Source organism: Zosterops lateralis, assembly GCF_965231275.1.
Source record: "Zosterops lateralis genome assembly, chromosome: 5".
Taxonomy (NCBI): Eukaryota; Metazoa; Chordata; class Aves; order Passeriformes; family Zosteropidae; genus Zosterops; species Zosterops lateralis.
In genome coordinates this window covers 31,953,410-31,980,631 of record NC_139766.1, presented here as the reverse complement: position 1 = coordinate 31,980,631, position 27,222 = coordinate 31,953,410, and the positions used below count along the sequence as shown (strand labels likewise).

The following is a 27,222-nucleotide window of genomic DNA, read 5'->3' as shown; positions in this document are numbered from 1 at the left end:
TGCGGCCCGGGGCGGGGCCGGGCCCGAGCTCCCACCGCTCCCACCGCCCGGGGAGCGGGCACGGACCGAGCCGGCCCCGGCCCCCACAGCCCCCACAGCCCTGACAGACCCCACAGCCCAGAGAGCCCCGGCAGCCACGGCGCCCAGGAACGGGAGCGATGCTGATGCTGGACTGCAGTTCAGAGGTGAGGTTTGGGAGCTCTGTCTGTGTTTTGTCTTACCGGAGCCCAGCTGCGGAAGTGAATGAGGTGCAGTTTGCCGGGAGCTGCTGCTGTTAGTGTTGGGGCGCTGCCGCTGCCGATCGGTATTTCTGGTTAAGAGATTAAAAGCCAAAAAGTCTTTCTTGCACTACTCTTGGAAAAAAAAAAAAAAAAAAAAAAAAAAAAAAAAAAAAAAAAGAGTAAAAGGCAGTCTCAAGGAATATGAAGGTCCAATGATTTGCAAGGGGAATGTTTTTTACTGTGATGCAGTGTTCTGAGAACTGCCTTGGCTCACACTGGCAGTAACATTTCCTTTTATTCTTTTGATGAATTTCAGTCTGGTAGTTTCAGCAACCTATTTGAGACAGGAACCGGTGTGAACGCACCTGCAGATGCGTCTGGTCAGTCTCCAGCTCACTTGGCTGCTTGTGGTGGGGAAGCTTTTTTTCTACTTTGGCAACTGCAGACAGGAGCAAATTTGAACCAACAGGTAAAAAACACATTTTATTCCTTCCACTTCTAATCGGGCATGTCAATACATCCACTTAATATTATTTACACACTTTTAACAGAGAGTTTTTTTAATGCTCAGTTCTATTGCATGAGATAATCTGGGGTTGCTTATTCTAGAATAATTTCTAGCATGAACCAGAAATCCTGTTTATATTGCATTAGCAACTTCACTTGCAATGTATAATTTAATTTTCACACTTACAGTGCTGCATGCAGATGTCCAAACAACTTAATTCTTTTACACTACTGAGTATTTATTTTTCCCCCGGAAGTTTGTCCCTACTTCCAGTAAATGTAAGGATTCCTACACAAGTTGCTTAGTTTAATTCCTTATACTGCTGAGCCGGTAGCAAACTATTGGTCACAGCAATCCCCAAATGGTGCAAAGAGATGCTGTTAATCCATGTCTTCTGTGTAAGTTATCTTTTAGAAGGCAAAGATAATGAGTACTGCAGGAGACAGCAGTTCTACTTTGTGATGAGTACATTACACATTTAATGCTAGTTACCAAGTACACTTTACCAGCTATATATTCCTTTAATCTCTCAGCTCACAACAGACTGGTATACATAAACAGTTATTTTGGAGAACCAGACAGCTTTATCCTACTCCTCTTCTTGCAAATGACTGTTATATATAAATTGTGTTTTTAGGATTGCCTTGGAGAAGCACCGATACATAAAGCAGCAAAAGTTGGGAGTTTGGAATGTCTTGCTCTCCTTGTTGCTGGTGATGCTAAAATTGAGTAAGTTGAGCAACATTTAGTCACTTCAGTAAGAGCATCAAAGGATGTGCATTTTACAGAGTACATTTAACTTGGTCAGAACATGTGTGCTAAAGGCTGCAAATACAGCCTGACTATAGCCATAGGAGTATTAAAAACTGACATAAACACAAAAGGAGCACAGATCACATGCTCACATGATGCTGTTTAGCTATATACCTCTGAAGTAACTGCTGAGAGACTATTCCTGATCTTTATCTCACCCTCTTCTTGCCTTTCTGATATGCTAAGCCAGTAATAGTCTGATAAATGATTTTAAAATAATTCCTTTTTGTATTTAATACCAGCCCCCTGTATAAGCCCTATGCTGTCCTTGACAAACCTTCTTGGTACTAATTCTTGATACTTATTTTTATACAACTATGCAAATTACCACTTAATCAGTGCTTGTTCGTTTTCCCAGTTTAATTGGTTATTGTTAATTCTGTATTTCAGCTTGTGCAACAACAGTGGACAGACAGCAGCCGACCTCGCACTGGATTATGGCTTTCTGGAATGTGCCAAGTTCCTCAGGACAATTCAGCACACTCAGACAATGAAACTGAGAGGACAGTCTGGATACTCGCTAAGTGACAGACATGGCTTGTGGAGAGAGGGTCCAGCTGCACAGAAACAAGAAAGTGAAACCAGCAGATCCATGAACAGGAAGAGGAGAAGATCAGATGGTGTGTAATAGTGTTGGTTTCATACAATTCAGAATATTAAAAAAATGTTTTTAGCATCTAAGTAAAACAAATGTGTGTTATACACAGAACAGTTAGATTTAGAAGCCTCCTAGTAAGGATGAACTTGCATAGGTACTTAAGGTTAGAGTCTTCTTGGAAATGGACACTGCATGTGGAATGCCACTTAAGAAGCTACTTTAACACAGAAAAAATAAAAATCATAGGTAGTCTTACTGATGTACTGATGAAGTAGCTACAGACTTACTTTGTTTGTTTCTATGACAGATCTTGTCTCCTAGTTGCCAGAAGAAACAGCTTGTAATCCCAACATAAAATAAGGGGAATCCAAAGTCTGAAGAACCATGACTGGATGATACACTGAGCAATCAGATGTGTGTGCTGGGACATTGTCTCCTTCTGAGAAGGAGGAAAACTTGTTTATTGTTACTTCTTACAGAAGAATGTTGTGAGGTTTCCCCCCTTACCCAGAATACTTGTATTCATTCAGCTATAAATAAATGGACATGGAAAAACTGATATTCTTGCTTTTTTTTCTGTGTAAATGTGAGAGCAAAATTATTAAAATTCAGTAAATGTAGCCATTCTTTTCCCACTCCCAAAATGTGTCATCAAGAATACCAGCAACAAACAAGGCCTATAAACAGATTTATAATGGACAAGACAGCTGGCTAAGTGGAACTTGAAAGGCAGAGGACAGTTTATCTTTTTGTCATGAAAGAATTCCATAAAACAAAAGGATTAGGCGTTTAATCCATAAAGATTATAGCAGAAGAGAAAATACTATATAAACCTAAAGCTATGCTACAGAAAAGTAGAGTATTTGTTGCCTAATAAATGCATTTGTAAGGAATACAGTTCAAAGAAGGTAACTTATTTCTAGAGGTTTCATTTAAAAAAAAAATAGTTTCTTAATTTAAGTTATTCAACCAACATTTCTTTTTCAACTGAGTTTTGATTGACTTGAAGCATTATTTTGATAAATAACAGGACAGTTTTATCTAGATCGGCTCCTATTGTGTCTCGGTGGATTCAGTGTAAGAGTGAATTTAAATAGCTTTTGGTCGTTGAGGTAGGCAGAGATTATAATAAGCGTCCTTGTTCCAGAACTCCGGGCCTTTCCATCCACACCAGCCCTGTCCAAGGAAAAGCAAGACAGCTTTTTAAATCTACTTTGAATTCTGTTTTTCCTGTCTACAACTAAAGAGTCTATTCTTATTTTACTAATCATACTACTCTAAGCCGTATGCATTGTTTTCAAATGTCTGTAGAATGCAATGACAATTTTCAGAAAGTTCTCTACATGCCTGGAAACACATTAATGGAAAACATATTACAAAGACTCTCTCCCCCCTCCTCCCTACCTGGCTTAGTTCTTAGAAAGTATCATCTCCTCCCCATCCCCACCTCTGCACTACATTCTGCTGCTCCTGAGAGGCTAATGTTATTCTGAAACTCCATCATTCTCGTGGTTTCCCTTTCTTATCCTGAATCCTTGCCTTCTTTGGTAATAGTTGGTATTTCACCCCCAAACAGAGCTGCTAATACCAGAAATTGAACTGTTCAACCTGTCTAACAAAAGCTTTTAAGTTTGCAGAGTACCACATAATTACTGGAGGTGTTTTTGAAGAAAAGAGCTACACAAACTACACCTTACTTCCTTCCTAGACACTTTTGATGAGCAAAGTGGGTTCTGCACTATTTTATCCTCCTGGACCACTGAACCATTCTTCAGCCTTTGGTCCTACATGTTCTTTGGAAATTGTTTCTTCTTATGTTCATTTCAAGCTTTGATCATTATAGGGCAGCATAATGTTTCTTAAACAGCTCTTTTGTTTGTTTTTGGGTTTTTGTGGGTTTTGTTTGTTTGTTTTTGGTTGGTTGATTGTTTTATTGTTTGGTTGGTTTGGTTGGGTTTTTTTGTCGGGCCCACACAAGGGTATCAAAGATTAGAAGTTACTATTTGCAACTTACTATGAAAACCAGAAAAGACATTGACTACCTAGCTCTTACAGGATGATTTAGCTTCTTTAAGAGTTTACATTTCTGACACCATATTTACTGGCTTGTAATGGGCTATGTCATCCCTTTTAGTGCCCTGAAATGTGGAAATGACATTACATACCCTTGACCACTTTGGAGATTTTCCACATTTTCAAAACAATTCAGTACTTACTCTCTGAACATTGTTCAAGGCCTGATAGGAGAATGGTTAGTATTGGATTTTTAAAATAACTTTTAAAATTTAAAATAAATTCTCTGCTTCATTTAGAGCATCTTATAGCCTGAACAGAATTTTCTGTTTTATTCAAAATACAAAACACATTTATCATATATACTCCTGGGTGAAAGGGGAGATGGGTGAATTAACATAAAATAAAGAGCATTGCTTTATAGTATAATAACCTGATGTAGTTGCTGATCTGATACATCTCCATAAGACACTAAATTTCAGAAACTGACAATACTCAGCATATTGTAGTATGCAGGTTAACTAGGGTCCAGGCTTCTTCCATAAGGAATTGGGAAGCCACAGAATGATCAATTTGTATTTGGCTGCACATTATTTGTTTAATGTCAAAATACATGTATATTCATAAATATCTGAGTATATATGTGCATCAAGCCTCACCTTTTCCAAAATAACATGCAGATCTTCTCCTCCTGTGTAATGTGGGTCTAGAATCAAGTATTTTATGTGCCCTGTAGTCTCATTCCAAGCCACTCCTAATATCGTGTGAGCCAAAACACCTCCACCTGAAATAGGACAAATACAGATTGCTGATTTTTTTTTTCATTGGGATTGACTTAATGTGCAAGGGTTAAATAAAAGTACATCGACACCTTTTATTAACAGATTAGCTCGTATCAAGATGATTCTGAAAGTGTCTGACATGAGATTGTTCACATTATTAAACAACATATCTTTACTACATCTAAGAAAGGTTAGTTGTAGTAACTCAAGTAAGTAGAGAATGTATTTTCCAAATTTGTTCCAAGTCAGCCAGGCAGGTTAAATCCTCAATACTTCCACCAGATGAAATCAAGAATATTTCAAACATCCTTTCTGCACTTTTTCTTTAAAGAAACCTAACTGTAGGAAAGAAATTTGCAAAATTTCCTGGCTGTAAAAGGACTAAAATTACAAGAGAAATCAGAATTCCTGGATGAGGTATCTGCTGTTTTCTACTAAGTTACATCAATGAATATTAGGGGCAGAATAGTAAATTCTGATTTCCCTTTTCCCAGCCTGCAAACAGGAAAAGGGGATATTTTGATGGGCACAGGTCAACTCCTGCATGTTTCTTTCAGATAATATGCAATACTTTATGTTCCCACAATATTGTAATAGTTAACTCCACACAGAATGTAGGGATTGCAAAACCCATGGAAGAAGAAAAACAAAAACAATCTCCAAACCCCAAAAAGCCCATCTCCAGCCCTCCAATGACAACAAAAATTAAACCAACCTACAAGAGAGCATTACAGGGAAGGATAGGTTACAGACTAAAAGATTATTCAATATAGGATTCTACATTCTTGAAATTCAAACAAAAAGGCTGCTGAAAGGCCAAGAATATTTAATAGAATCATAGAGTAGTTTGGGTTATAAGGGACTTTAAAGTATCACCTAGTTCTAGCCCCCCTGCCATGGGGGCAGGTCACCTCCCACTAGACCAGGTACTCAAAGCTCCATCGAACCCGACCTTGAGCCTTGGGCCATCCCCTGGCCTTGGGGCATCCACAGCTTTAATGGGCAGCCTGTTCTGGTGTCTCACCACCTCACAGGGAAATATTTCTCCCTAATATGTAATCTAACCAAAGTCTGGACTTCTGGCACCTCTGTTCTGAGAAAGTTACACTGTATTATGGAATGACAAATACAGACTGCAAAACTGCTTAAATTAATGTTATTAAGGTTGAAAATAATATCATCAATATTACTAATTTCCTAAAACACAGCATGGAAGAAGTAGTTCAATTAATGTCACAGTACTTTTACAGATGGCATTTCTTATCATACCAATATTTCAGATTATTAAAACTGGTCTGAATGCAAATTTGGATAATACCCTTCTCTTCCAAGCCAGATAAACAATACTCTTCTCTGAGGGGAAGTTTTGTGGGACTATACGAATGTCTCTCCTGTAGAGAAAGGAAGTCAGCTCAAGTTTGGAATTAACAGCAATTTATAAAAACACCCTTTAGACTGACTTTTGTTACCATGTTTGATACTGAGTTTGAAAGAAATACTGAATAAAAAGATACCAACCAGACAAAACTGTATCTTTCTTGAGGCTGCCTTGGGAAAACCGTAATTTTTAATTCACCTGCAGTTTTGATTAACTCTTGTACAGTAAATTAAATGGGTTCTAATTGAAATGAAATTCAGCATAGGGAGGTCGTGCACTTGCATTAGCATCTACTTACCAATCATAATTGGAGTTCCCTCAGTCTCGAAATGATTAGCAAGCTCTCTTCCCTGCAATGCTAGTTCGGAACCCTGGCTAGGTAAGAAAAAGCGTAACAGATTTGTCATTCTCACTAGAGTCACTTCTCTAATTAGCCATTATACTCATTCACTGCATAGATAACTGATTAGAAAGTTACTTGGATTATTCCTGTGTAAACTTCCCAAGAAAATCTGAAAAACATTTTCTAACCCAAGGTCTATTTACTAGGCAAGGAAATTAATACGGATGTTTTTAGTATCTTGTCTTTATATTTCTTTATATAGTGGCTAATCTTTTTAAAACCTAGTGAAAGTCTGTGTGCCTACTTCCCAAGCAGAGAGAATGGATTAAATGCAGACAGAATATAAAACTGGGAAATGGTACATTTATAATAATGGATCCAGTACCAGTGTTGCTGGTGGAGCTGTGAAGTCTTATTTCCATGAAGAATTAGAGATGCTAGCTGGAAATAAGCCCAAGACAAAAATGCTATCCACTGCCAGTGACCAGCTGAAAAAGCTTCATGATTGTTTCTTCTTCCTGGCATGGTAATGATGTTGGTTTTTTATAACACTGAAAATAACTGGTGCTCTCTTGTAGCAGCACTATGAGCAATTCTACCCAGTTCAGAAAGGAGTACATTCTATATTCTCATATGCAGGAATAAGAATCTTCCTACTGGCAGGGCCTGTCATAGCTGCTATAAATAATAGGTGGATCATCTCCAAGTACAAGCTCTGGAAAAAAGAAAAGATTAAAATATTGAAGACCTGAACTATTTTCCTAACATTAAGGATCCCCATCACCATGCTCTTTTAGAATACCTACAATGTGAATTTACTCTAAATAAACATAACGCATGAGAAGTATTTTGATTGTATTTTCATACACACTGTTAGTGTATGTTCTTCATTTCATGATTGTATTTACTAAAGGTTCAGGGTTTTATTAGTCTGCATAGTGCTGTCTTAGTGCTGCCTAAATGATAAAGAATACAGTAATTTTTCTTCTGATAAATGCTAAAGACTATTCTTTTTGTCTCAAATGTCTTTTTTGTGAAGAGTCCTTCACTGTTGTCAGACAATTGTGTATGAGAGCATCAGATTCTCAGAATGGAAACAAATTCCTTGCTTTATTTCTCACACAAACACATAAAGGAGAACATTATTTTCCAAACTTCTCAACAACTTGCCTCAATCCTAAAGTCACAAGTTAGGTCTGTGGCTGCAGTAATATTTTATTTGTCAGTGTACATTCAGTTCTCTGTGGACATCAGCCTCTGTGCCTGCTTCAAAAATTGTGGCACAAAGGAATAGGCTGAATTCCATATCAATTTGCATATCATGAAGCAATTTACAGATTAAGCACACACAATGGGAGCCACATTTCTTGTGGAAGCATTAGATCATAGCTTTATAAAACTGGGCAATTTGCATATTATTAAGCAATTTATAGCAACTGGAAACTGGAACTCCAAACTCCCAGGATATTTAACACTGCCTTCACCTGTAAGCATTTAGCACAACTAAAAGTAGAAATAGAGGGTTAATGAACAAGGAACCCTTAAAAGATTTATTATCTCTTTAATTATACCTCTTCTCCCATGTACTGTAATCATGATCTGCATTTTAAGGCATTCAGTATTTTTGGCAATTACCAAGCTACTAAACAGATAGTGATTCTTACCTGACAAATAATATTTTGGATGTTATTCCAAAAAGCTGATTCAAAACAAGCTGTACCTCAATTGAACCAATCCATTGCCGTGACCCAACAAATGCTGCAGGCTTGTCTCCAGCATCAACCAGCGCCTTTGTAACATCATAATGAGGAAGAAACCCAAATATCAACAACATATAGTAGGGAATTCCATCACTTTTTGTGAATAAAGGTGGTTTATATATATATGGGCGCGTGTTTTGAACCTAGCTGGTCAAAAGCAGACCAATGAATGTTGAATTCCTTCACTGTGGTTCTGTTTTGGAAATGTCCCTTTGAGCAGTGATACAGAACTGTGTCCATGAGGAGAGACTACAACCCCAGGTCCACAGGCAGACTTCAGGCTGGGAGGGTGACCACTGAGCTCTTTAATAATGGAGTGCATAATCTGTACACTGCAGAAGCCACTTCACAGACTGAAAGGCTTGGATCTCTATTCAAAGCACTCAGGAAAGGATCCATAAAATGGTGCTCTGAGGAAGAGGCTACTGATCAGTGTCAAAGATTATGGTTTATTTTATACTCTTCTTCACTCTGAGGCTTACATGTTACATTCAGCACTTGAGAGGGGCCTTTTCTGCTCAGGACACAAAGCCCAAAGGTCTCCTGCAAGCTACTGCCCTCTTTTAGATGCCTAAAAATACTACAGCAGTGCACAGATTTCAATAGCATTCAGGTGTGGATTAAGGAATGTTCAGGAAATGAGGTTTTACCTTTAGTGTTCACATCCCTGCTACGTATTATACATGTTTTTTCATGGAATGAATTAAACTTTACTAAAAATGTTCAGTAAATACATGTAAGATGAAGACTTATATTTAGAAGACTGAAGGTAACTGCAGTATTCCTTGATGGGCACACCTAAGTATGGGTATTAGCTACAAGCCTACAGTTTTACTTCAGTGCTGTTAACAGAAATGAACCATATTCAGGTATGCATTTAAATCCACAATAGAAAAAGAAGTGAAGGAAAGTTCAAAAATCAGGAAAAGTGCACTACCATCAAAGGCAAAGTTGCAGAAAATGTCAGTAAATTCCTCTGTAGCATCTGGGAACAAATCCAGCTGTCACTGAATATGACAGCCAGTTTTAAAACTGATTTTAGCATGACACATTGGGTTCTTTGTTCTTTTCATTTGACAAAAACACTGAAAATGTCATATCACAACTTCTAATAAAACATTAATCCAAGGAAACATTTGAAAGATTATTTTAATATATCTTATTTGTACAGATGTCACCCAACACAGGTAATTTGGAACCACATGTCTAATTTAAGGGACAAAAGATATCTTCCAAAATATATGAATTTGATATTTAAAAAATAATCTACACCAGCCTTTCTAGACAAATATGCATAATATAATCTCCTTTAAAGTTCTGTACCTGTTGAATTTCCTTGTGTGTTGGTATAGGTCTATCCATGTAACCTTGGTGCTTGAACCAAGAGCAGATAGTCTGCAAAGACCGATAGGCACAGCCCCAGCCACTGTCATCCATGCGGTCCTGCATGTAGTGGTGGTAACTGTACACACCTTGTACTAAATGAACCTGCACGGGGGAGAACACACAGGCAGCTGATCACACTTGGTTCAGTTTTCAGAGAAGTCATATCACCTGTCACTTGCACTGGAAAGTTTTCAGTTGGGGACTGCAAATCTTTGGAAGATTTAAAGGGTCATTATTCACACATGATTGCTCCACCTGGTTCTGTCTCATAAACTATTCTGTTGATAGACTTAGTTTCTTGTCCTGGTTCTGAGAAAGATTTTAGAATACGTGCTAAAAACATGGACATTATTTTCCCAAGAAAATCCAATTTCCTTGGGACAAATACAGCAAATTAAAGCAATGCCATTTTGTGCAGAGGAGTCCTTTTGCTTAAAAGGTCAAGCCAATTATTTCACTTTCTCAACTGCACATTGACTATCTAAATTATTACTTCTTTCAATAAAAAAACTCAATTTAAATAAAAAGGTACTTTCTGCAAAATGTTTCAATTTAAACTTACCATACCAGATTCCATACCAGGTGAACTAAGATGTAAATGTGGATTTCTGAGATATCCATCTTTATATGGTTCATCTGGAAAATGATAAGCATTTGCTCTCTTGAAATATGGTCTGTCACAAGGCAGATTGTATAACCCATGCAATTCCTACATGCAAGTTCAAATAAAAATAAGAAACACAATTCAAATTTTGGATTAAAAGAAAGACCACATTGTAATCAGCAGTGAAGATACAATTTTTACAGCACAGTTTAGCAAATTATTAAAACAGGCTTAATTAAACATTCAGCAGGTATGTTTATTACTAGACCTCACCTCTCCAGGGAAGCTCATGCAGGCTTACCTCCCTTCTAAAGGGCCCACTACTTTATGCACTCCTGTTACATAACACCTGCTGCTGGGGCCCCACTGAAAATACCATGAGTAACAGGTTTGTTACGAAAGCATGATAAAATACACCATCATAGAAAAGAATTACAGTTTTATCTACACAGTAACATAGATACACACAACAAATTATAATCTTAACTGACACTGGAGCATACAAACAACATGTACTGAGACAAAGACATTTGGATTCTGGTTCAAGCAGATTCAGTCTATTTTAAAATCTCTTAAGCTCTGTTTGCCACACAGCAGCCACATTTAAAGAGATATATTGTCTTATTTCAGGGCTTAAGAGTGAAAGGCATGATGAGATCATCTAGGATAATGTGTGTAACACAGGTAATACATTTTAGGCAGATGACCCAGCACTGAACCCAGCTACAGGAGCTGCAGTAACACTTCCCAACAGTGAGTTAAGAGTGAACAGCAGACAGAGAGCAGGAAACACAGGCAGTGCCACCAGTGCCTGAGGCCTCTGCAAACACAAGGCTAGATTGGGTTTTATACACCCAGTAATGCTTCACACAGAAAAAGTCTCTACTGCTTCTACACCTGTAAGCTGCAGAGTATTCTTTCCCTGCTCTCAGTACATGAAATTATGTGACCTAGACTGGTATCAGTCTCAATCTGAAAGGACTGCCACATGTCAACATTCTTTTTTCTAGATGTGCCAACTCGAAGCCAAAAACAAGCCAAAAACTAGCTAAGCCTGGTCAGCTGTGAGCTACAAAAAGCAGCCCCCTCCAAACAGACAAACACCCCACAATGCCACAAAACCCCAAGAAAGAAACCAAAACAAACAAAACCCTCAATACTAACCCTTTCAGGACATGTTAAAACCTGAATGTAGTAACACACCAAAAGTAAACTGATGTTCTACCACAGAAGAACAAAAAAAGGGAGAAATTCAAAGAATACTATACTAGAAATATAATTTAGAGAAAATATTTATCAACCAAATTTTATGTACTTTTAAAGTTTCTGTTGTTCCCTTACAAAAATGAGATCTGGCACATTCTATAAAAAACCTCTTATAAATCAAGTTTCCACTTCCAGTATACTGCTGTGGTTATAATTAAAAAAAAAAAAATCTAAAAACCAGCAGTGTCTGCTAGTACTTATTCTACACTGACTAAATAGAAAGCCTTACCATTGCTTCAATTACAGTAATTAAAATTAAAACATCAGGTTCTGTTACGGTTTGTTGGCTTTACCTTTCTGTAACTTTCCAGCTGATCATCTGAAATACCCGTAGGATATGAGACTGTTACGAGGTGATTTTTTCCTGGTAACATGAAATGAAATTGTTCTGGTACCACAATTGATGTTCCTTTCACGTATTTCATGATACATCTTTCCATGTCAGTTAATTGCCCATGAATTGCTTTCAGTAGGAGATTTTGTACACTGCAAAGTACAAGGGAGAGTGTTTCCAAAGTAGAGCAGTGATTGTGAATCATTTTTTCTCACAGCTGTGAGTTATACAATACCTAAATGCATGTCTGACCTGGTCAGATGACTGCACTACTTCAATGCTTCTGCTCTCACAGGGAAAGGCAGAGCCCAGCTGTGCCTTACTCAAAGCTTGCCTGCACACAGGAACGAGTCCCTAGTGATTCAGTCCTCTCAAATGTGCTACCCTCCCTCATATCAGAAATGCAATCAGTATGAGCATTTCCAAAATAAAAATTAAATATATGACTAAATGATTTTTTTTCTGCATTTTATCCACCCCATTTAGTGTCATTCAGAGTCAAATCCTACGGAAAAAATGGAAGGAAAAAATACATAGGCAAACTCAAATGTTTTTCATCTGTACCTACCCAGCTGCAGCCCCAAATGAAAGGCTGAGATTACAAAGACTCATCAAATACACCCCAACTCTCACTTTTATACACCTCACAAACAAAAATTTCTAGAACATTTTCCTGACTTTCTCAATTCCTTGCTAAGCAATGGTTATGAGTTATCAAATCTGTCAGACATTGATAAACTGAATTTTTTATAGACAGCAAAAGGATGTCTCAATATTATTGAAGTTAACAGCTGTCTACATGAGCTTTTGTGATTTACAGAGTTAAAATTACATCACAAAAATTCTATATACTTTTCATTAAACTGATGAATGATATAGTTTTACTTCATCGTTTTCAGAAAAAACAGAAATTAAGCTGAAAAATTGCAAGTTTAGGATAACACTTACTTTCCCCATGGTTCTTCTGGAGAAACAGATACAACAACATCAACTGGTAATGTCATATTTATGTAGTGATGTTCCTTCTTTTCCCTTTCAATGACTGGAGCCAAAGCAGCTAATGAAGATGTCATTTCCAACATGAGGTCTACATTGATTATCTGTGGCTACAGAGAATAAAGACACCAATATTACATCTCCAACTACACATGAACCAAGAAGGCAAAAGTAAGATGGCAGATATTTGGTACCAAACTCAGTAATGAAATACTTGGGTTAAAAAAACAGCTGGTAATGTTAAAGACAAACCCCTATGTGTTCATCTACCATAGGTGGATTTCTGGTTCATGTTGAGTCTTAATGACTTTAAAAGCATTTTTTCAAGTCATGTCAATGCCTATTTGTGTACAGAAAAGCCTAGGGAGGGCAAGTCTAAAAATGTTTAAATGATAATTTGTCTTATATATTAGGAACATACCGTATCCTGTAACTTTTTATCCTTTTTTTTGCCAAGCTTTCGTTTGGTCTCATCATCTTGATCAAATCTGAATTATCAACAGAAAGAGAAATTTCTATAATATGAAATTAATCTGTTAACCATCCCCTCCCGTTTTAAAATATACTTACTGTATAAATCGTCTTATCTCCTTACATGCAGACTCATCAGTCAGCTCTGGAACTGTGGTCATACCATTGTTAGGCCACACATAGACTGAACTGTGGCAAATTCTGAATACAAGAACCTCTGAGGACAGTTTGTTTTCAAGATCACTGAAAACATATCCTAATGCCTTTTTTGTTGATGCCTCTGAAACACAGTAAGGATATAATTAGCCTAGAAAATTCCCTCACCATTTTTTTATAGCTGCTGGGCATACATTTAATAAATTTGTTTTGACTTGGAATAAAAATGCAAGTGTTGTTATGAGCAGAAAAATGACTGGGTAAACAAAACTGAGGTAACATTTCACTTAGCAGGTCTCAAACATTCACTATCACCTCCCTGAACAAATGCTTACTGTTTCTCTTCGATGCTGTCAAACTTACAGAAGAATAATCTACTCTGCTGTCACTTACCATGTCTAATATGTCTTCACCAAACCCACAGCTGCAAACAAACTTCTGTGTACAGACAAACTGGTATGTATATTTAGGCTTTTGAAAAAATCCTGAAAATATTCAATCTGAGTCATGTTTCTGACCTCATATCATTGTTCAGAAATACAAACCAAAACCAGACTGAGTCTTTGGAAAAGCAGGGCCTACATTCCAGCTGAGGACCAAATTTTGGCCAACATAAGCCTGTACGCCATAGTCTCATTTGCCTGAAACTTTATTACTGTATGTACAGTTGTTTTTCAGAGCTTGTAAGGTGTTTTACCCACACCTCACAACCTCAACCAATGACAGATATGACACTATTGGATAGGAAACAGCAACTTTGGCACATTAGCCACATTTTTTTTCCTTACTGTGAAGGTTAAAAAACATTACTTTGAATACAGTAAGTTAAAAAAGCCAAAAACGTTATCAAAGTATATGCTGTATCTCTCTGATGCATTAACTTAAATTTGGTCTCTATTAGATAACTTTTGTACTAGAAATTATACAAACTACATTATTAGAAAAGTCAAAGAAAAATTGCTCCAAAAGAAAGGCTCACTGCCCTTCAAAAGGAACAGTGTGCCATATTTACCCACTAACAGATGTGAATACCAGGAACCTGGACAATTCAAACACCACTGCTTCACTGTGGTTACAATTCACTACACCATAAACAAAATCAAATAAATAACCCTTCTGTGAGGATGCAACCCACAAAATGCTGCTTTGTATTTGGTCAATCTGTTCAACAATTCTGCTCATGAACTCATATACGGCCAAGTTCCTTGTCAAGGTTCACTAGATGGAATTCAGTGTTTCTGCTAGAGACACATCCTTTAAAATGCAGAATGAGCAAGAGCTGAGCTAAAAACAGCCTCCTTCCCCATTCTGCCCTATGACAGCTCTGTGGCCACTGACAGCCCTGAGCAGGCCTTCTGAGGAGAATGTCACTTTACTGTAACAATGGGGGACTACAGGAGCCCCTTAATGCCTTATGGACTAGTCTCTTGCTATCACATGGAACTGCAGTAGCCAGTCCTGCCTAAATTCAGTAATGACTTGTTAGCTTGTTCTCTTTCTCTATTTCTCTGGAAAGACTGGACCAGAGTCTCAAAATTGTATTATTAATGCAGTCCCATTATAACAAAATTCATTGCCTTAAAGTTATTCTCTGCTTAGAATTTCAGGGTCAACTTTGGCTTCAAGCAGGAAAATGATGCCAATAATATATGCAAATGAAATTAGTTAAAAATGTCAATGTAAAGTTTATTTCAAATTAAAACAAAAAACATACGATGGAAAAAGTGTCAGAAAATTTATGGAGATAAAGAATTATCTTTACAGGTTTGTGAAGAAGCACTTAACACCTGGTAAAATTCCACAAAATAAATATAATAAATAGTTTCTTAATAGAAGTTCATATAAGTATTAAGAAATCTATTAGTCTTATAGACACACCATCAGTAGTTGCAAGCTGAAATGCAAGATCCAAGCCTCCTCTTATTCTGAAGAGTATATCCATAGCTCCTGGAATTACCTAAGGAGAAAAAAGAAGCAACAAAAATGAACAGCCATTTCAACATGCCTTTTCTGAAGCCACAAGTGACTGCTGTTACATCACTGTGCAAGCACAGCAGCAATTACTGCAGCTGCTCAGCTTTCAGAAGGCCAGTGAATAAACAGGGAAGTGAGCGGTGCAGCAGTGCACAGTCACCACAACCAGCACCTCAGGTACACCTTGGAACACATTTCCTACCTTGACAAAAAACCCTGTAATTCTGTACTTCTACTATACAGAAATACTTTAGGTAAAATGCCATTGTTTATTGCTGTTTCGATCCAAATGTCTTGTTTCCCATAATATACATTCACATATATATATTTATCCATCTAAATCTAAATCTAAAATATATGTTCTTCCAGCTCAAGTGAAGCAAGGACAGAACTGAGCCAAAATTAGGCACATCTGTAAGTATGCATTCATTAGTTAGGAAATCATGGTTTCAGGGAAATGAGAAAAAAGAAAGAGGGGGTGGTGTGTGTGACATACACAACCTCTAGAACTCAGGCTGAGTTTCACATTTGACAGGTGAGCTGCTTATGCCACCACAGAGACCAGCCAGCTGTTCTTCCCCCTTCCAAAGGCCCTGCTCTGTGTCCTTGTTGTTACAAGGTTTGCTCACTGCAGACATTTTAACATGAACTTCACCAGAGATCTCATGCAGATGGAAAAACACACATCTATTTAGAAAGCCTTTTTCAGACAGATCAATCCCCAATTAAGTTCAATGTACCAGACAAAAACAGCCGTGGCAGTACAGAGAGGAACAAAAGGTGACTGATGAGTGTGGGTATTGCTCAGTGTAACAGTCAGAATGTAACAGAAAGAATGTAACATGTAACAGAAAGAATGATTAACAGCTCTAACTGCTCCAAAAAACCACCTAGCACCTGTAAAAGTAATTATACTAGGACCCTTTGTAAAGACTTATTGCACAACTGTTTGCCTACAAAGTATGAGACACTTCCATGTGCAATGCCATTGCTACTCCTGAAATAAACCCAAAACATAGGACTAATTTTCTTTCCATCAAAAGCATTCTAAAGATGCAAAAATGCATGACTGTTAAAATATAATCATCTACTATAGTTTATCTGCTGGTGAAGAATTTTCATGATTCAGTGAATCTGGAGTGCCAAGTTTGGTTCTTGAAGCATAATCCTGAAGTATTTTAGATAACACAGTTATCTGCATTAATAGGGTCTTGGAGTGTGGGACTCACAAAAGTGCCAGCCAGAATGTGAAAAAATGTTTGCCCGGGTTGACGTAAAAGATGTTTTTTTATTTGAATTATTACTATGCAAGAATAAAGCTTATGAATAAGAAGAACAGCTCTGCAAAAGGAGCCACTTTTGATAGTGGGTCATCATGGACATCACAGAATCACAGCACGGGTGAAGCTGGAAAGGACCACAGTGGGTCAACAGAATCACAGAATCATTCTGAGTTGGAAGGAAACCACAAGGACAACGAGTGCAACACTTAAGTGAATGGCCCGAAATGGGGATCAAACCCAGAGCCTTGTGTTATGGTGATGTGGTCCAGCCTCCTTGCTCAGGCAGGGTCAGCCTAGAACACACTGCACAGGATCGTGTCCAGACAGCTCCTGAGCATCTCCACTGAGGGAGACCCCACAGCCCCTCCGGACAATCTGTCCCACTGCTGTCACTGCACAGTAAAGAAGCTCTTTTCGTGCTCAGGTGACAGTTCCCGGGCATCACGTTCTGCCCGTTGCCTCCTGTGCTATTGCTCGGCACCACCAAGAAGAGCCTCGCACCATTATGATGGCCTCTTCCAAACAATCCCCGACTACAGCCAGGCGAGCTGAGTCCCCTAGGGGCAAATGGAGAATGCAGGGGATATAGAAAGGCGTCAGTACGGGAGGGAGGCGCCGCTGCCCCCCGTGTGACACTACCTGGGCCCTACGGAAAGGGAATCAAGGGAATCAGCCCCGAGGTAGCGGCGGGGCTGGAGGCCCAAAGGCCACGGCCGAGCACCAGCCGGCAGCAGGGACCGCCCCGCCGCTAGCTCTGCCCGAGCGCTCCCCTCCCCGCTGAGGAAGGACATCCGGCCACCTACCTACCCACCTAGTCTTCCACCCACGCATCCATTCCCGAGGACGGCACAGGGGCCGGGCACGGCAGGGGCGGCCTCGCCACGTCCGTCAGCGCCGCCGGGGGGCGGGGCCGGGCCGAGCCCTGCTGCGCACGCGCACTGCCGCCGGGCCGGGGGGGAGCGGCCTGTGCTGCCGGCGGGCCCCGCCTCCCCCTCCCCTCCCCTCCCCTCCCCTCCCCTCCGGGAGTGTGGGGGGCTGAGCGGTCTCTCGTGGGCCGGGGCTGCCCTCACCCTGGTGTGTGTGGGATCAGTGCCCTGCTGCCAAGCAGTGGTACAATTTCCTCCTCATTTCTACAAATCCATTGGGAGGCGCTCCGGAATCCCGCTGGCCCGACTGCTGCCTCACGTTGCTGCTCCTTACAGGCCAGGCCAGGGTCGGCCACATCCACCTCGCACTTCCTCAGGAACATCGCCATGCTGAGGTCCCAAAGTCGTCCCCATTAATCCCTTGAGAAATGCTCTGCGTGTTAAGATGTAGAATTTGACTCCATGTCTGTTTATTTCTGATTAATTATTTCTGTCCGCAGAAATAATGCTGACTAGCTTTAAACAGCGAACGCTTAAAGCTGTTCCCAAGGGTCAGTTTTCTGTCATCTGGGGTTGCTCCTTTCTTGTCACCTGCCCTTTGGTTCATTACCCGATGTCAAGATCTCCCAACAGTTGAAGAACAGCACCGAGGTTGCCTGATGAGGAGATGGTGCATTTCACACAGTGTGAACAAACACATGTTGCAAAACCCCTCCCCCAAAACAACCAAAAAATTGCGAGCTTTTTAAAACTTAAGTATACTGTCTGCTCCACATGCTATGAGCAAGTAAAATACGGCTCACCCTTCCATTGTACACAGTGTTCCAGCATACATATGCTTTGTATAATAAAATGTATAAAATCTATTTAATTAGATATCTTTCCAGTGCTGCGCTGCTGCAGCTTTTCTATTCTGCATCCACATGCCAGACAGGGCTAAGGTGTGATATCCATCTCTCAGAGCTTTCTGTTGGAAATCGTGGCAGTTTCACCCAAGGCAGCAGCCAAGCCCCTGCAACTGCCTGCTCAGTCCCCCACCAGCAGGACTGGGGAGAGAATCAGAAGGGTAAAAGCCAGAAAACTCATGGGTTGAGATAAAGACAGTTTAACAGAGAAATCAAAAGCCACACACACAAAAAAAAGCAAAACAAGGAATGATTTCACTGCTTCCCATGGGCAGGCAGGTGTTGAGCCATCCCCAAGAGAGCAGTGCCCCATCACACAGTAACAGTGACTAGGGAGGACAAAGCCATCACTCCAAACATCCCCCACTTTACATACTGAGCATGATGTCACATGGAATATCCCTTTGGTCAGTTGGGGCCGCCTGTCCTGCCTGTGTCTCCCCCAGTCTGCTCTCCAGTGTGGCAGTCCCAAACACAGAAAAATGCTTGGCTATGTAGATATGGTTCATCTACTGGTTTGGGCTGTTTTTTTGAGACATCTGGCAGTATCCCACACAAATTCTACCACTCAGGATTTGACCTTCATTTTTTATTTGGCAATCTTAAGCAAGAATGCAATTGTGACCAAACAGTTCCAGCTGAAAGCACAGTAATACATTTATGTTGTCAGAAGAATGGGACCACATTATCCTAGATGCTATATAAAATCCCCATTGTTCCTTTTCTCGTGTAAGTTCATAAATCTAAGAAAACTTGTAAATTTGCTTGCACTGGGTTTATTTATCCTGTATATTTTCACCATATGTAGTGAAAAATGGCAGCCAGAGGACATTTTTGGTCTAGGGTAAGAAAAAGATTAGAAGAAATAATTAAGCTGCCTGTAGTTGAGACAAATTCAGAGTCAAAGCTAAGCATTCAGTGCAGAAAATGAAAACAGATAAAAGAAGGAGCTGAGATAGTTTCCACTGGGAAAGAGAAAAAAAAAAAAAGGAAAAAAAGGAGGAAAAGGATGAAACAGATGGGAATAAATATCTGTGAAGGGCTTAGAGGGCATAAGAAATAAAGCCTGAAGCTTGTATGAGGAATATCTAAGAACACACTTAATTAGTTGATTAATGTCATTATTTCTTAAAATCAAAATGGATAATATTGCATTCCACAGAGCATTTCACCTTGATACAGTTTTTTTTTAAGATGCTAAATTTATGCCATTCTCTTTAGACTAAACTTTAATTTCACTTTGAAATGGGTTTATGATGGATAAATATCTATTCAGTGGCTCCAGATAACTAATACAATAACACCTCTTAATCTGTCACTTTCCAGCTCTTCAGTTTGGAGCTCTGTCGTCACTCATTTGGTAATGTGCTCTGCTAACCATTATTTTCCTTTTATTATGTTCTTTGCCCTTGACTTATTTGACTGGCATTGATTCATCTGAGGAAGATGGTGAGAGCAAGGAAAATGTAACTATTCCAAAAGAGAAAGTAAAAATGCTTACACAGTTATTACAGGGCTGGGTGGTTTGCCTCATAGATGAAGCACCTGAGATCTTTCAGGAGGGAAATCTATTCAGAAAAGTTACTGCTACAGAAAAGAATACTGCTAGAAAGTCAGGCTTTTTCAGGCTGACAGTGCTGGTGATCCCATGGTTCTCATGGGAAGCTCCAGGCTCCCTGTCCTTCACACTGTAAATGCTTTTCCTGAACGTTTAGGTTACATGTACTTCCTAAGCTACTGAACATTTTCCCTCTCTGCTATATAAATTATTACAGGAAAAAAATATCTTTATTTTTGATTAAACTGCCTGCAGCTGCACTTCTTATGAATGTAGCCTCAGCAGACTGGGGTTTAGCTTGCTTGGAGATTACAAAGAACTAGTCAGATCTCTCAATGTTTTTTAACTAAATTTTGTCTCTCTTGCAGTATTGGTCGACATAATGTTTCAGGAAAAGCCAATGCTGTATTCAATCCTATATGTTAGAAAGATTATTGACAATAATACCCGAGCTCTGCTGTCTATAACAATCCCTACACCAGTACTGGGCTTGGAGTTCATCACTATTACCTGCAAGTGACATAGGAATTTCCTTAATTTTTGCCACAATACAAGTAGTTTTAGGGTTAGATTTTTACTTTTTCTGCCACATTTTTAAGATCCTTTCCACAAAATAAAGACTTATGAAAGAACATTTTAAAACTAAGAATTCCTAAAATAATAACTAAATTTTTCCTTAACATTTCCATTGGAAATTTAAGGAATATTTGAGGGTTTTATATGTATATCTATACCCCCGTGTGTGTATATATATGCAGACACATAAAAATATGATGCAGTTCAATATCATTACTTGCTTCTGAAAATAAAAATGAAAAGTATTTTCATTAACTCAGTTATATTGGAAATTGGCACTTGGAGAAGGTCTTTTTTTCAGTTAGGTAGTATGAAAGGAGGCACATTTGATCTTTACTCAAGGCATTCTGCTGACCCACGTGTAATTAAAGTATAATTAAAAAATCCAAGTATGTTATAAATAATAAAGAACGACTGATTTTCCATCATCATCCTGGACCAAAAAGCAGACCCGTTACAAGCATAATAACAACTTTAATGTGAAAAAGTAAGCTGCTCTGATTTCTTGTTTTGCATATGCTATCAAAAGTGATTAGCACAGTTGTTTATTACTGTCTAAAATAATTGAATAAATGAATTATTTAAAAAGGGAGAAGAAATGTATGTGATGCCACAAGACTTGGCTTTCAAAATCTATTCCTACTCTCTTCTGAAATTCAAATGATTAGGCTAAATGGGTCACAGAGACCTTCAAAATCATGCTATACAGATGGCACTGAAAAGTTATTATATTTTATTTTTTTCTGACTTGATAAATGTAAAAAGACAAGGAATATTCCTGTTAAAAAATGTTTTTCCCCTATGTCTATGGACTAAAATTGGCTCCCTCTGCTGGCAGACACAGTATTCGTTATTTAAGCCTTTGAAGCTTTTGGCCTATGGCGCTCAAAATTAACTCCGAACAACAAACAGTGCAATGCTAGAAGAGATTTGTTGTACACGCTGCATATATATATAGGTAGATATGCAAATATTTTTTTTCTTTTTTTATCTTTCTAAGCTATTAAGCCTTGCTGTTCAGCCTGAGGAAGGACATAATCGCACCTTTCTCCTGCTCTGGGTGTCTGAGCCAGGGCAGGACCATCCACAGGAGCATTAGTGCTGGCAGGGCTCCCGGGGGGCAGCCGGGGCTCCCCTCAGGAGGGATCTTGGAAAGAGGCCAAGCAAACCTGCCAAAACAAGAACCTCGGAGGACTTTGGGCACCACCGAAGAAATTTGGGCTTTTTAATATTCAGTCATGGGACTTGTCATTCAGCGCTGATGCTAGAAGTTTACACCTGTTTATAGCATCAGAGGATCACAGTTCTGCAGACTGACAGAGACATTGATAGTTGTCCATTTGAGCATCCTTTTGGATGGGTAGTTGCAGTTAGGTAGGTAAGAGATCAAGGTGGGGTCATGACTCTCAGTCATTAAGAATGCTAATACTCAGGGTTTTCAGAGTCTCCAAATAGTTCTAATGTGTTTTTGCAGAAGTACAAAGTAGTGAAACCACTTTACACCTGTTGAGGGACAGCTGAGGAGTTTAGAGTCTGGAATTGGCCAGCAGTATTACACAACAGCAACGAACATATATCTTGTGTTTAGCTACTTACCAACTGAGAAATAATTTATTTTTGTTTTTAATTTTTGTGGCATCACAAGGAGAAAAAACAAATTTTGATTTATGTGTGCATATTAATCCATAATTAATACAGAGCAAACTCTGTCTCTAATATCTGTCCCTTGCGTACAGTTTTGGAGAATTTTATGGATCCTATTCTAAGATTAGTGACAAAGTTGTCTCTAGGTGTGTTTCTTCAATGCTCTTCTGTTCAGTGGAATTAGAACCTTTTACTGGGAGTTGCTGATAGAGAAATTTGCCCTTAAAGTTTCTGTAATGGCTTTTAATGGTTACTGGTCTTGATCGTTGAGTCAGGCATTTCAGCTTGTCCTGAAGCTATGCTAGCAAATCAAGTAGGATTATTTTTGTTGTTGTTTGTATTTTGGGCTGTTTATTCAAAGGTAACTTACAAAATGTTTGTTAAATTGTAAGAAAACATACTATGCCATAAAAGGTCTGGGGGACAGCAGAAAGCATTTTTTTTCCAAGGAATGCAAGAGCAAGAAGGATGAACTAGTGATGCAAGAATAATTCTCCATTTGAATTGAATAAATGTTAAATTAATTTATCAACTCCCAATACAAGGCATCCAAATTGTGGAATATTCTCAGAATGTTGCGTCTTCTTTATTTATGAGGATACAACCATTAAGAACAGTGAATTCTGCCACTATATGTAGCAGGAATTGACATACAGATCAAGTTGGCATTACCAGAAATATGTGTGTAAATCTCAGCCAGGGGGAGAGTTAATCCTGCAGTATACAATCAGTTTACAGACCAAATAAGGGTTCTAAATAATGAAATTATAGATCTACCCTGAAAGAGAACATTTACATGGAAATTTCTTTATGGTATTTTGCTGCCTATTTGTGCCTTTATGGGGTTTGTGTGCAGTGGAGACTGTTCTTAGCCTATCTGTGTTGTGATCTTCCTGGATGCCTAAAAAGTCAATAAGACCAGGAGAGACAACAAAAAAAGCCTTCTGGAATTGTCAGCTGCTATTTGCTGTAAATAAACAAGATGAGCTGTTTGAAAATACAACAGCTTTCTAAATAGAGAAAAGTGTTTAGTCCCAAATTTGAGACAAAAAGGGAATGAGTATGGAGGTCTTGACCTGAAAACATAATGGAAGTCTTGGCTTGAAAACAAAATTCAGATGAATATTTCAGATAAAGATTCATCTTATCTGAAACAAGACCAGTACATTGCTTTGTTTAGAAATAAACTACATTGTGTGCTTCATTTTCTATAAGCACACAACCAGATATTGACCCATGAGACCCTCTGCAGAGAAATCTCTCTGCAGAGCCCTGATGGCACAGTCCCAGGCTTTGTGTACAAATGGTGGAGATCCCCTATGTGGCCCAGAAGATGTTTTTAACACCAGTTTCTGAATGGGACCGTGTAAATGCTATTGTGCTCATGTGGTAACAAGAGTGGCTCACTCATTTCATTCCCCACTGCTTGCCTTCAGAGCTGTGGGCAGCTGACTGGATCACTTTTAAACTGGGAATTGCTGCAGCAGATTGGTGTGAAACCTAAAGGTTAAAGGTTTTGGTGAAAAAAAAGTTAAGGAAAGAAAGTTAGTAATTGCTTGCTTACTTAGGAGAAAATAATTTCTGCTTTCTGGATAAGTGAATTGGATGTGGAGGTAAAACCTGATCTTGAAAAGATGACGAAGTAAACCTTTATTTTTATTTTTTCTTTATTAAGAGTATCTATTCCTGGCCTCAGGAAGAATATATAATCTGTAGAACAAATTCCAATAAAGGACAAAGATCAGTTTCCAAATTTCTTTTTCTAGGGGTAAGTCTATATGTTAAGGCTTTATCTTACTTTTTTAAAGGTAGTAATTTTAAGGTGGAAGAGACATTTTCTGAAGATGAAGGTGAATTGTTCTTTCTCAAAGATGTGAGGAGAATTGTCCCTTCCTTCCTTCCTTCCTTCCTTCCTTCCTTCCTTCCTTCCTTCCTTCCTTCCTTCCTTCCTTCCTTCCTTCCTTCCTTCCTTCCTTCCTTCCTTCCTTCCTTCCTTCCTTCCTTCCTTCCTTCCTTCCTTCCTTCCTTCCTTCCTTCCTTCCTTCCTTCCTTCCTTCCTTCCTTCTTCTCTTTATGACAATTCCAATAAGCAGGTATGATTAGAGCCTAATAGTTTTAATAAAATCAGAACAGGTATATTCTTAAAAACTGTTGAATACTTTCTGAACCCTTAAAATACTTCTTAGGTATGATTTATTTTACAAAATGCTTCAACTTCATGAAGCACCAAGGATGACTCCTATTTTCCTTAATTGGTGTTTGACATTGATTGTCTGTTCCCGAAAGAAAGCTTTCCCAGAAAAAAAATTAGTAACCATTATTTGCTGACTGGTTTTAATAAAAAAAGGAAAAAGAAAGAAAAAATGAGGGACATATTCAGAAGCAGTCCATTGTTCTCATAACTTGCAGTATCAGATGCCAATCTGTCTTGAGAGTGCATGACTCAGGTCTTTATAACCTCATGAATCTTCTTAAGGAAATATGGGCTAAATATGAACAGCTAATGAAATTTGTCTATGTCCCTCATTATGATAGAAATGTTAGAATCAGCTGCAGGCACAGCTGTCACTTGTTGATTATTGTGAGACGATCAGTAAACATGTTCCACCAACCTTGGAACAGGTGCAAGCTTGACAGGTTTATTGAAACATGATAGGAGTGAATATACAAGTATGTGAGGCATTGGGATCTGACCGGGTGATCAGAGAGACAAAATCCATTAAATACTTGGAAATGTCAGTTTGATTCTCTAGCTTGAGAGGCACTGTATGAGTCAGAGCTGTTTATGTAAATCGACCTCTCCAGCAATGTCTGAAGTATCAAGGGCAGTCATTTAAGAGATAAATTCAAAAGAGGATTCTGGTATCACTACTGTTGGCAAACTTGCCCATTTTCATATAGGAATCTGTGTGAGTGTAATTATTCATAGTTACACTGTTCTGCTCTACTAATTATTTTGTACCATGTATCCAACATCCTCTGTTATTGGTAAATTATATATAAAATCAGACACAACATCTGACCTTGGAATTTTGAGAAAAAAAGAGATTGTCCTACTTTTCTGTATTATATCTTATATTGTGGTGAGAACATGAATTTGAGCCCTTTCAGCATTCAGGAGGAGGCTTTGTTTCCAGGAAATTTAATTGCCATGAAAAGCCTTTTGGCAAACAGCAGTGAGATCCAGTGCAACACTGAATGCCTCAAAGGTTTTCCCTTTTTTTTCCTTATGTGCCATAGTAGACCCATGATTGATTTGACAGCTTGTTATTTGCCCAGATATTACCAGTATAAAGCATATTTTACTCAGTCCTTACTTCTGCCTAGAGCAGGACAATAACTGCGATTTTTGCTAACAGAGACATCAAAAGCCCCATCTGTGTTTAGGTGTGTTTTTCAAAGAAAAGTATCATGGGGTCATTAAAACTTCACACAACAAGGTAAGTTCCCTTACCTGGCTGGCATTTCTGTGGACCTGTAAGGAAAAACAGCACTGTGTGTCAGTGTGTAAATCCTGAAGCACTACACTTTCATATTCTGTCAAGGGTGGGAGTAGCTCTGGATTCAGAGCTACTATTCATTGTTAATAAGCAATGAAGAGGAAATACGTAGGGAAGGCCATTACCAGAGCCATGTGGTGCATGAGAAGAATCTCATAACAAGCCAGAATGGAAATGGTTAGATGAAAGATGAGTCAGAGAAATAACAAGTAAATTATTTTTAGAATTATACTCTGGTATTAGGATTAAGGAATCTTCTGAAGTTCCTGAGATTGTGTATCCATACATTAATTTATACTCAAGCAGAAGTTTAAAGAACTACTTCTGTTAATACAATGCAGGATCCTTACCTGGCTTCTCTTTTTTCCAATTAGTTTTTGCTTAGGGAAGAGAGAAATTGTTATGAGCCAGACAGTATTTGGATCAGCTGATAAAAGATCTTGCTGTTGTCTTGGTGTATGGCTAGTTTTCACTCTCTGTGTGTTCTTCCTTTGTGCTGAGTGCATTTTTCTCACTTCACAGTCCACTAACCTTTTGTGAAAAAATGTTTATAAGTCATCATGCCATTTTTTGTTTCCATACTGTACCTACCTTGTCTGCTTAGCCTGAATTTCAAACAGTGAGCTACCAATTATTTTTAATTCTCAATACAGTGGCTGATACAGTTGGATCATCTCTACTTCTGAGTGATCTTGTAATATACACTTTTCTTGTTGGATGAGATAAGGTAGATAGTGGAATAATTTAATTTTGAAACAAGTAGAGTTCTAACTTCCTACATTCCTCTTGTGTGTAGTTTTGAACTGGCTTGCTGAAAGAGGTGCAAGAGATCTGGAGCAGTGAACAGAAGCTCTCTGTAAATATGACTATGATTTGGAATATAGGGATATTCTTGCAGTGAAATTAAAATGAAATTGAGGAAATTTGCAACAGCAAAAAGAAATGCAATTCTTGGAAAATACTAGAAAGCCAGAATAAAAGTGTCTTAGTTAAGTGTCTCATATCTGGAGATATTCCCAACATTCTTAAATGTGCAAGATGTGTAAGTAAAAATGTTAGAAGTTCAAACTACACAAAGTAAAGCAGAGGAGAGAATTATTTGTGACACTGCCAATTACAATAGAGAAATTTCATTCAGTAATATGATTATTAAATAGCATTCATTTTTTTTCCATTGAATCTATTATTCCAGTAATATCTCCTTGGATATATGGTCTAATTAATATTTAACTTTTATAAACTCCTGTTTTTACAGGATAATTAAAAACTTCTCAAATCAAGAATATA

General features: G+C 38.5%; 2 protein-coding genes across 4 annotated transcripts; one reads left to right on the top strand and one right to left on the bottom strand.

Moving 5' to 3' along the window:
* Positions 1-54: 54 nt before the first annotated feature.
* On the top strand, positions 55-2,699 carry ANKRD37 (ankyrin repeat domain 37). Its single transcript, XM_083862247.1, has 5 exons — positions 55-185; positions 538-690; positions 1,367-1,458; positions 1,933-2,162; positions 2,448-2,699. The coding sequence occupies exons 1-5, from the start codon at positions 159-161 to the stop codon at positions 2,459-2,461; spliced, it is 516 nt and encodes a 171-aa protein (XP_083718373.1). The 5' UTR covers positions 55-158; the 3' UTR covers positions 2,462-2,699.
* UFSP2 (UFM1 specific peptidase 2) lies at positions 2,169-17,814 on the bottom strand. Of its 3 annotated transcripts, none has more exons than XM_083862246.1 (12): positions 17,698-17,814; positions 15,508-15,586; positions 13,573-13,753; positions 13,424-13,490; positions 12,955-13,112; positions 11,966-12,158; positions 10,365-10,511; positions 9,740-9,904; positions 8,321-8,445; positions 6,612-6,688; positions 4,813-4,937; positions 2,169-3,316 (listed from the first exon to the last, which is right to left on the bottom strand). In XM_083862246.1, the coding sequence occupies exons 2-12, from the start codon at positions 15,569-15,571 to the stop codon at positions 3,230-3,232; spliced, it is 1,389 nt and encodes a 462-aa protein (XP_083718372.1). In that variant the 5' UTR covers positions 15,572-15,586; positions 17,698-17,814; the 3' UTR covers positions 2,169-3,229. The 3 variants fall into 3 exon arrangements, with proteins under 3 accessions (XP_083718372.1, XP_083718371.1, XP_083718370.1); XM_083862245.1 differs by having other exon boundaries at positions 17,690-17,806; XM_083862244.1 differs by having other exon boundaries at positions 17,694-17,803.
* Positions 17,815-27,222: the final 9,408 nt, after the last annotated feature.